This window comes from Arachis ipaensis, chromosome B5, assembly GCF_059453495.1.
Source record: "Arachis ipaensis isolate K30076 ecotype BB chromosome B5, ASM5945349v1, whole genome shotgun sequence".
Taxonomy (NCBI): Eukaryota; Viridiplantae; Streptophyta; class Magnoliopsida; order Fabales; family Fabaceae; genus Arachis; species Arachis ipaensis.
In genome coordinates, this window is record NC_142440.1 from 138778137 (window position 1) to 138789305 (window position 11169).

Below are 11169 nucleotides of genomic sequence, written 5' to 3' on the forward strand. Positions count from 1 at the left end.
GTTTTAATTTTCTTTGTGTTTTTAAGATTTATTTGGATGTTTTAATTACTTAGTTATTTCAAAATCTGATTGATTATTATCACTTTAACTTGCCTTGGTTACTGTTTTATTTGGTTTTGATGTGGTTACTACTTTCGTATTTTAGCATAGTTATTTATTTGTTTTTTTTTTATCATCTTTATTTTGAACAGTTATAAGAACTCAAGTCTGCAGAAAAAATCTTGACTTTGTTGAATACCCTACACACCATCTAATAATAAGTGAGTACATCTATATCTTTGGGCAAACAATATTTCCGTAATGTTTATTTTGCTCTTTGTATGTATCTTTAATTTGTTTGATCATTAGTAATAAATTGGCTTTAGGATTGACAATAAATAGAGAAAAATATTTGTGAAAGCTACCTCTTTGAGGGAAAACCAAATATAGATATATAGATATGAATCCAAAAATTTTGGATCTTTTTATAGATGGATATATAGCTTGGAAAATGATAGTAGCGGATACTTAGTGGAAATAAAAAAGATTGATAAGTATCAGTTCAAATACAAATCAAATATTAAAAAAAATGTTAACTACCTAACTTTTTTTCATAATGAATTAGACATCAATAAATTAAAAGATAACTAATTGTGAAAAACTAAAGTTGAATTAATATAATTTGAAATGAATAATTTTTTGTCATTATCAAATAAAATTTTAAGAATAGATGACTATTTAAGATTAAAAACTGTAAAAATTATGTTATATCCATCTTCCACTAATTATTGATATTATTACACTAATGTTAGTAGCATTTTGTTTTAAACGTACTTCATATCCATTGTTACCTCCATACATACATAATAGAAGTCTGTTAGTGCTTGACATTAACTTATTAGTTCAATGGTTTAACAGATGGAAATTATAATGATATTTAAATTATTTTTTATTTTTTATATGTTTTTATAAAAAATAAAATTTTTATTTTTATTAAGAATTTAATTTTAATGCATAAACAATATAAAATATTTTATATAATTATTTAATAATTATATTTGTTATTTTTTAAGTCAATGTAAAAAATAATTAATTTTACTGATGTGTGCATTATGATTTAATGTACTATTTATATTGATGGCACATTAAAATTAAATTCTTTTAGAATAAATTACCATTATATCCATAAAAGATATAGATACTAACAAATGTATCCATATAAAAATAAAACGATAATTATAACCACGGAAGATGGCTTCTGTGTGCCAAGAGTACCCGAACTTTGGTTACACAATTGGTCCGTTAGGGTATTCTTGACACACAGAAGCTATCTTTCGTAGGTACAATTATCGTTTTATTCTTATATGGATACATTTGTCAGCATTTGTATCTTTCATGAATACAAACAGTAATTTATTCAATTCTTTTATTAATCACTTTTTACATAATAAAAAAAATATTAACTACCAAAAATGCCCCCGAATTATTCAAACGCTGACAAAAATGTATCTGAATTTTATTATCGACAAAAATACTTTTAAATAATTTAAAAACACAACAACAATACCCAACAGTAAATATATATTTTCAAAAAATGTCTTAAAGATTGAATTTTGATGTAATTTTTTACAAGCATAATTAAAAAAATGAGATATTATTATTCATAAAATTTGGTAATTTTTTTCTAAGTATATATTTTTTTGTGATTTTTTAAAAGTATTATTAGTTGTTAACAAAAAAATTACAAAAAAATATATACTTAACAAAAAATCACCAAATTTTAAGGATAATAATATCCTATTTTTTTAATCATGCTTGCAAACAATTACATCAAAAATCAATCTCTAATATATTTTTTGAGAAATACATATTTAATGTTAGATAATCTTGCAAAAAAACTAACATTAAATACGTATTTCTCAAAAAATACATTAGAGATTGAATTTTGAAGTAAATTTTTACAAACATGATTATAAAAATGAGATATTATTATTCTTAAAATTTAGTGATTTTTTGTTATGTATATATTATTTTGTGATTTTTTAAAAGTATTATTGATTGTTAACAAAAAAAAATTATAAAAAAAATATATACTTACCAAAAAATTACTAATTTTTATGTCTAATAATATCTTATTTTTATAATCATACTTGTAAAAAATTACATCAAAATTTAATCTCTAAGACATTTTTTGAAAATATATATTTACTGTTGGGTATTGTTGTTGTGTTTTTAAATTATTTGAAGGTATTTTTGTCGATAGTAAAATTCAAGTGCATTTTTGTCAGCGTTGGAATAATTCGAGAGCGTTTTTAGTGGTTAACCCATAAAAAAATTATAAACAAAAATAATGCCGGTATTGTCCTTCTTTTGTTACCCCTTTTTTTTAAATGTGTTTTGAGATAGAAGAAGATGGCTACCTTGGTTGTACCCCCAATTCCTCCTTGCCCAAGAGATGATGCTATGCATCTTCACCATGCTTTAAAAGGTACCCCCTCTCTCTCTCACACACACACACATTCATATATAAATAAATGATGCTTTAATTTACATGCATGCAGGACTTAAGTGTGATACCGATGCTGTTGTGAATCTCCTTGCTCATAGAGATGCCACACAACGAGCCAATATAGTACAAGAATTCAGAGCTATATATTCCGAGGAACTTTCTGAATGCCTAGAGAAGGAGCTTCATGGAAAGTTAGAGGTATTAATTAAATATTATTTTATTTAGCAGCAAATTAAAAAAGATGAAAAGTATTTGACTAGCCTATTATTTTTTGAAGAGTGCAATTCTTCTGTGGATGCATGATCCTGTAGTGCGCGACGCAGTAATCATTAGGCAGTGTCTAGCTGTGGACTCAAGCTTCCACGGTGCCACCGAAATAATATGTTCACGCACTCATTCGCAAATGCAATCCATAAAAGAAGTCTATCTTTCCAAGTTTGGTGCTTCTGTTGACCATGATGTTGAAGCACACACCTCCGCCGACCATAAAAAGGTGATCATGATGATGATCATCATTCATTATCTGTTAATAAATTAAAAGTAAAAATTTTATTGTAGTTATTTTCCTATAAAGTTTTATGGTATTCTAAAAAGATTTGATATGTTTGACTAAATTATTATTTAATATTTTTTAAATAACATATTCACATAATATAGACAACTATATATAAGTTTGGAAAAATTTTAAGTATATCGAGAACATCGAGGTGTTCTCGGTGTTTTAACTTTTAACATTGATTTTAATTAATATATATTATATATATTTTTTATAATTTAAATCAACGGTTAAAATAATTAAAATATCAGTATTCTCAGTACACTTAAAACTCTTCCTATAAATTTTTATTAGTATATTATAGTAGAAATTCAGACACATAATTATTTTTATATAAAATTGACATTAAAAATAATTAAATAATTTAACATATTTAATTAAATTATTATTCAATCAAAGATAATTATATGTAAATTTTTATTTTAATATGTTGGTGAAAATTCATATACAATTATCTTTGCAAAAATTATTGAATAATTATTTAATAATTGTTAACTGATAACTTTGTATGAAAATAATTGTGTGCCGAAATTTCTACCATGTATTAATTCAATGTTGAATCATGCATGTATGGTGTGACACAGATCTTGCTTGCATATTTGAATAACCCTCGTGATGAAAGCGACGAGGTTGACATGGAACAAGCTGGGAAAGATGCAAAGGCTTTGTACAAAGCAGGGGAAAAGAGACTTGGAACAGATGAGGACACTTTTATCAAAATTTTCAGCGAACGGAGTGCACCACATTTGGTTGCTGTCAACTCTTACTACAACCATGTGCATGGTCACTCACTCAAGAAGGTATACGTATCATCATACCCTTAAACTCAATCAATATAAGAATTTATTAGTTGTCTATAACATACACATCTCTTCTTGTTCCCAAAGTTTAAAAAAAAAAATAGTGTAAGTCTATAAGATATTAAACTTTATAAATAATATAATCAAAATTGATTTACATTTATAGAGAAATTAGATTTATATTTATAGTCAAATTACGAATAAAAGTAAAAAAATAGTACTGATTTATTTTTAGTATTTACAAAAAGTTTGATTATTTTAATAGTTGATTATTATATTAAAAAACATGTATAAAATACATATAATTAATTTAATGATGTATTTCTAATATTCATAATATTTTTGTAACAATTATATTATATGTATATTAAAATTAGCTACTAAAAGTAGTCATAAGTGTAAAATACATATTAAAATATAAAATACTACACATTAAAAATGAGTTAAATTACACATATATTATACATAAATACATAGTATCTAATTTTAGTGTACAAATAATATTTTTATTTTTATTTTTCTTACATATGTAGTTTGGGATATAACTGAGAAGATAAAATAGTTTGAGGATGAGATAAAAAAGGTAGATGATATGGTTAGCAGTGGGGTTTGTGATGGTATACAGTAAAGGCAAGGAGAAAGTTGTTAGTTAGATGTTGTGAGAAGTTGTATGTTAAACAGGATATTCACTTGAAGTAGTAAATATTTAAATCTCAGCATGTTAAAGAGATGGATAGGTATACAAGATACTTTCACAACATTGCATCAGCGGAATTTATGGAGGCAAAGGAGATAAAAGACCTAAAACCTATTAGCATGATTTGATGTGTTTATAAGGTTATCTCTAAAGTGTTAACGAGAAAGATAAGGAGTGTAATGCCACATTTAGTTAGAGAATCACAAAGTGCTTTTTTTAAGGGAAGAAAAATACATGATGGAGCTTTAATTGCATGTGAAACTGTGCAATGATTGAAAATGAGGAAGAAGGAGTTCGGTTGAAAATGGAGGACATGGATCAAGGAGTGTATTAGGTCTACATCTATCTCTATTTTAGCTAATGGGTTGGTTACTTTCAAAACCATTCAAGATGGAGAGAGGGCTACATCAAGGTGATCCACTGTATTGTCTCCATTTTGTTTGTTCTTGTGGTGGATGTGTTGAATAAGATAATTAGAGAGGCGATAAGGAATAGGAGAATATCTCCACTGTTAGTGGATAGGGATAATATAGAATGATCATATCTACAATTTGTATATGACACTATATTATTTTATCCATCGAAAAAAGAGACAATTAGAAAATATAAGAGGCTTCTAATGTGTTTTGAAATGATATTTGGTTTGTTCATTAATTTTGAGAAGTATAGTTTGACAGTACTAAATTGTAGTCAAGAGTTGGCTGGATGGATGTATCGACTACTAGGCTATCAAGCGGCAGCTCTATTGGCGAAGTGCCTTGGAATAAACTTGGGAGCAAATCCAAGGCTAGTAAAAACATGAGAGTCGGTAATAGATAAGGTGGAGGAGAAACTTAGCTTGTGAAAAGTAAAGGTCCTAAGTAAAGCTAAAAAGATGGTACTCATTAAGTCAGTTATAAACACTTTATCTATTTACTATCTGAGTCTGTATAAGATGTCAAATCTAGTTGTGCAAAGAATAATTGCATTACAGAGGAGGTGCTTTTGCACTACAAGAAATTCGTTTATTACCGTCGGATTTATTGTCAAATTTTCATGGGACGTTACCGGCGTCTTTACCGTTAGATTTTACATGGGATTTTCATTATATTTTGTTTGGCCAAAAGTTACCGTTGAATTTGGCAATCTGTCCCAAAATCCTACATTAAGTTTTGGCGCGCATGAGGAATTTAATGGCGCTAATATTACTGTCAGATGTACCCACAGAAAAATTCGACGGTAATGCAAAACTCATGACTTTTCAATTTTGCGAGTCACCCAGGTATCTAATAGAGAGGGAGAGTATTAGTAAATGTAAGTTGAAGAGGATTGGTAAATGGCAGACCACGGAAATCTCTCAAGCGCATCTATGATGGATCCTGATGTCGTGTGGCGCCAGACCGCATCTGAGCCACATAAGAATCACATCTTCTGAATCAGGTCATTCTTTGCCACTGGCCCTGCAAATCCACAAGACGCCGTGAATTTGCGTGAGCAGACCCATAGCCTGATCCAAAGCCTACAGGATTAGGGTTAGCAGCTCCATTTGATTGACAAGAGATACGAAGAGTTGCTTGCATGCATGGCAACGAAGGATTCTCAAGACACAGAGACAGAGTTCTTGAAACAGGAGCTCAGACTAGAGATAGAGCACATACAGCACATGTGGCAGCAGGTGGACATCTACTATGAGCAGATGCATACAAGGGACAGCGGTGCTGGAAGCGCTCCTCCTCATTTGCACTTGCACTAACCCAGAGACCAGCACCGCCGCATCAGGACCAACAGTGACACTATCAGGAGGACGACAACGATGACTATGAGGTAGTGTTTTATTTTGTACGGTCACACATCGCTATCTGTTATTTCATTAACGAGATTACTTTATTATATTATAATTTTTTATTTTAATAAAACATATAGTTTTCATTAATTTTTATCTAGTTTTAATCAGGTCACACTTATGATCATCACAGTTAAAAAAATTAAATATAAATGATTTTTTATTAAAAAAATATTACCGTCAGATTTTGCGAGGCATAAATTTGACAACATATTTTGTTTTTTAAAAAAATATTACCGTCGAAATTTTTAAGAAATTTTTCAACAGTAATTATGGCGAGAAATATTTAAAAAGGCGCCAACTTTTTTGTCGTAAAAAGTCCGACGGTAAAAGTATATCAAATTGGCCATTCTGAACATATTTACCGTCATAAATTTTTTACAGTAATTAGTGTCGGAAGATTAAAATCCGCTAGTAAAGCATTATGGCGATGTTCATACTGTTAGATTCTGTCCATCCATAAACCCGATGATAATTTTATTATTGTCGAATTTTTTTGTCAATTCTGCCAGTAATTCTGACGGTTTTTGACTTTTTTTGTAGTGTTGGAGAAAGAAAAATGAACAGCCTGGCTTGGTTCTTGTAAGGTGAAAGATGATATAGACACCGAAGAAGCTAAGAGGCTTATGAGTGGGAGATGTGATGGTTCGTAATACTACTTTACTGTTTAAATGGTGATTAAAATTCTCTAAGGAGGATTATCCATTATGAAAAAACGTTGTGTGCTCATGCAATAATTTGAACCCTAATTAGTTGTTGTCAACTCAAACATTGCCAGTAAAAGAAAGTATATATATATATATATATATATATATATATATATATATATATGTCAACTGCAAATAAAGGAGCAATATATTAGAGAGAAGATGATTGATGGACTAGTTATGGAACCAAATTCTAGGACGATACATGGTTACAAGCTGGAAAGCTAAAGGATTCCTTTTTCCAAGGCTCTTCTTGATTTCAAATAAAAAAAAAAATCCATAATTGGGGATTGTGAATTTTGAGATGGGTTGGAGTGGGTTTGGAACTTCCAATGGAGGAGGGACTAAGGGATGGCAAAACTTCCCGAGACGCGGGGATCCTTGTGGGAACTGCCTCGAATGAGGATCCGACTGTGGAAAATTTTCCTGTGGGATGGGGATGGAGGACAAAATTCTCCCGAGACAGGCGCGAGGACCCGAGCGGGGATCCCTGCCCTATCCCCGCTATTCCCCGAAATTTATAAATTTACTGAATTATCCTTAATAGTTTATTTCTCATATATGTTTTTTTTTTGTCATTTCACACACACACACATATATAGAAACCCAAAACTCCTAATCTTCATTTGCATAACCCTTCTTCAATTCAAAGATTCCTAACGATGTCCATACTCCATCCAACATCTCTGCATCCACCTCCTCGCCACTCTCCCTTCTCACCGCATCGTCACACCTCACCGTGCCATCATCCTCACTGCGTCGTGCTTTCTATTTGCGGCGTTCCTTTTCGTAACTCTGCCGTCGTGTCCATTCTCTTCTCTGTTGTCGCGTCTCCCACCTCGTCCACTACTTTGTCCTCTGGCTCGTCGTTGCGTCCCCCGCTCCGTCATTTCGAAAGAAGTAACCATAGTGTCATTTAGACTTTTTGTATAAAATCTTACTATTTTTGTATAGGATGGATACTTGCAGCTCTATTCATATAGAAATTAAGAATTAGTTAGAACTATCAGATAGATGGAGAACGAGGTCCCCGCGGGGAGTGAGGCCCTGTGGAAATGGGGATGGAGAGCAATATTTCCCTACGACGGGAAATGGGGACGGGGACAGGGACGGGGAGCAAATCTAAGGGCGGGGATGGGGATCAGGGAGGCATCCCCCGTCCCTACCCGGTCCCGTTGACATCTGGACTTTGCCAATGGGAGGCAAAAATCCTAAATCAGATGCTTGACATCTTGCAATCTATTATAGCAAATGTATATAGTGTAAAAATTTGACAAAGAATGCGTTTATTCTACTAACTCATTTATGCAAGTATTATAGGAAGGGACTTTGGTAAATTATATAATTAGCTACATATTCACCAATGAAAATTGGAAAAGACTAGTTCTGCCTCGAGTTGAGCTATTTACCTAGTTTGTTCTAGTAAGTTGGGTCAATACTAAGGACCGGTTGAGTAGATTGGGCATCGTTAAACAGAGTGATAATATATGCATTATGTATAAGAAGGATGTTAAAACTGCACAGCACTTGTTTGTTACTTGTGAGTTTTTTTTGGCATATGTGGTGCGCATGAATTTTTTATGTTGGGTCTGATTGGACGATCCCAGGTGCCATAAAAAAATACTTTGAAAGTTGGAGGACCTTGCCATTGAAAAGAGACATGCGTAAAAAGTAGTTAGTTGGATTCTTCTTTGTTATATGGAATATTTGGCTACGAAAGACTAATGTCATATTTCAGATCAAGACAACAGATGAGGTAGACTGTGTTATTAGATCATTTTGTTGCTCTAAAGAATGATGTGGTAATGAACTTAATGTTGTTAATGACTATGTCAAAGACGTCATCGAAATTATTTTTGGCTTTATGTTATTGTCGTGGTTTGTCTTTTGCCGGTTGTACTTAGTATGTTTGAGCTTTTTCTTTAATTTAAAAAACAAATTATATTATGAAAAAGCCTATTAGATCAAATTTTCATAAATTATAGTAAATCTAACTACAACTATGTTACATACGTATACACAAAAAATTCATTATTAAATTAATTATTTTTTATATATAAAATACATTAAAATAATACGTATATTTATACATACACATATAAAAATTAATTTAATATTTAATTTTTGTGTATATAAATAACATTTTTATGGATTTATTGAAATTTTCAACCAGATATTTTACTCTAATACTAAAACCTTACCTAAATGCAGGCGGTAAAGAATGAAACATCAGGACATTTCCGTCATGCACTTTTAACAATAGTCCAATGCGCCGAAAATCCTGCAAAATATTTTGCAAAGGTATCCATTTCCTTAAACTTCGAACTCATATATATAAGTTGTCTTAATAATGTAGGGATGCATGTTACTTTGCGTGCAGGTGTTGTATAAGTCAATGAAAGGGTTGGGAACTGATGATATTACACTTACAAGGATAATTGTAACGAGGACTGAGATCGACATGCACTATATCAAAATCGAATATTTTAAGAAATACCACAAGACATTAAACGATGCAGTTCACTCAGATACACTTGGCCACTATAGGGATTTTCTTCTTCAGCTTTTGGGTCCCAATGTGTAGTGTAGTACTCAACAGTCAACATGCATCTTCAATCTTGCATTTAATAACAATATAATAAGCTACAATAAACACTTATAAAAATATTATTTATATATTAAAATTAGTCATTAATATATTTATGTATGAATATATATATATATAAATTTATTTTTAATATATTTATATTAATAATTAATTTTAATAATTAATTTTAGTGTACGGTATCTATGAGATGAGATGCACCCCAAAAACAAAGAGTTATGCAAATTTCAGGATTAATATAAGTTATAATACAACCCTCAAATATATAGACTCAACAATGAAACACCCAATAATTTTGATGTGGTCCCCTCACTATATATACTCCCACGAGCTCCCTTCATCTTGGAATTTTTTCATGGTCCTAAGTTCTAACCATATTGATGACTTTCATTTCTTTAATGCTTTGTGTAAAACAACATCTGTAATTAGGAATGTCAATGGGGCAGGGCGGGGGTGGGGGATGTCTCTCTACTTTCCATTCCTGTCCTCAGATTTGCTCCCTATCTTCGCTCTCATTTTTCGTCGTGGGGAATATTGCTTCCCATCCCCATTCTTCACGGGGCCCCATTTCCTGCGGAGACCCCATTCCCCATCTACATAATAGTTCTAATTAATTATTAATTTTCATATGAATAGAGTTACAAGTATCTATCTTATACAAAAACTGCAAGATTTTATACAAAAAGTCTAAATGACACGATGGTGACTTCTTTCGAAATAACGCAATGGGGGAACACAACGACGAGCCAAAGGAAAAATCAGTGGACGAGGAAGGAGACGCGGCAACAGAGAGGAGAATAGACACGACGGCAAAGTTACGAAAAGGAACACCGCAAATAGAAATTACGACGCGGTAAGGTTGATGGCACGGTGAGGTGTGACGATGCGATGAGACGGGTGACGAGGGGGTGACTGCAGAGAGGTTGGATGGAATATGGACAGCCTTAAGGATCTCTGAATTGAAGAGGAGTTATGCAAATAAAGATTAGGAGTTTTGTGTTTCTATATATATGTGCGTGTGAGAAATGACTAAAAAATATGTATGAGAAATAAACTATTAAGGATAATTCAAGGAATTTATAAATTTCGGGGAATAGAGGGGATGGGGGGGGGATCCCCGTGCCTGCTTCGGGGGAATTTTGTCCCCCATCCCCATCCCCGCGGAGAAAATTCCCCACAATTGGATCCCCATTCAGGGCAATCTCCGCGGGGATCCCCGCGGGGATCCCCGCGTCTCGGAGAATTTTGCCATCCCTATCTGTATTATAGTGTGCACCATATTAAAATAAAAAAGTAAAGTACTGTTTTAATTTTGAAAAATGCTATTTGTACATTATTTTTCAGCTATTAACTTAGCCACTCTCATTAAAATACAGTAAAAAATATAGTTACGTATAAGGAAGCTAATACAAGGCTCTAGGAGTTTTTTCATCGTGCCAAAATCTCTCGCGATTTCTTCTCTTCTCGCAGAGAGGGTTCCATTGCATCCACCTC

At 31.9% G+C, this 11169-nt stretch overlaps 1 protein-coding gene across 1 annotated transcript; it reads left to right on the forward strand.

Moving 5' to 3' along the window:
* The first annotated feature begins 2391 nt into the window (after nucleotides 1–2391).
* On the forward strand, nucleotides 2392–9654 carry LOC107642072 (annexin D5-like). The gene is made up of 6 exons (XM_016345392.3): nucleotides 2392–2467; nucleotides 2541–2686; nucleotides 2766–2981; nucleotides 3629–3844; nucleotides 9282–9371; nucleotides 9451–9654. The coding sequence occupies exons 1-6, from the start codon at nucleotides 2392–2394 to the stop codon at nucleotides 9652–9654; spliced, it is 948 nt and encodes a 315-aa protein (XP_016200878.1).
* Nucleotides 9655–11169: the final 1515 nt, after the last annotated feature.

What these genes read in the sequence shown, in the direction of transcription:
- LOC107642072 (XM_016345392.3), top strand. Translation starts at nt 2,392, where the DNA reads ATGGCTACCTTGGTTGTACCCCCAATTCCTCCTTGCCCAAGAGATGAT. An exon ending in TCTTCACCATGCTTTAAAAG is followed by an intron (nt 2,468 to 2,540) that starts GTACCCCCTCTC and finishes ACATGCATGCAG; the next exon opens with GACTTAAGTGTGATACCGAT. An exon ending in CCTCCGCCGACCATAAAAAG is followed by an intron (nt 2,982 to 3,628) that starts GTGATCATGATG and finishes GGTGTGACACAG; the next exon opens with ATCTTGCTTGCATATTTGAA.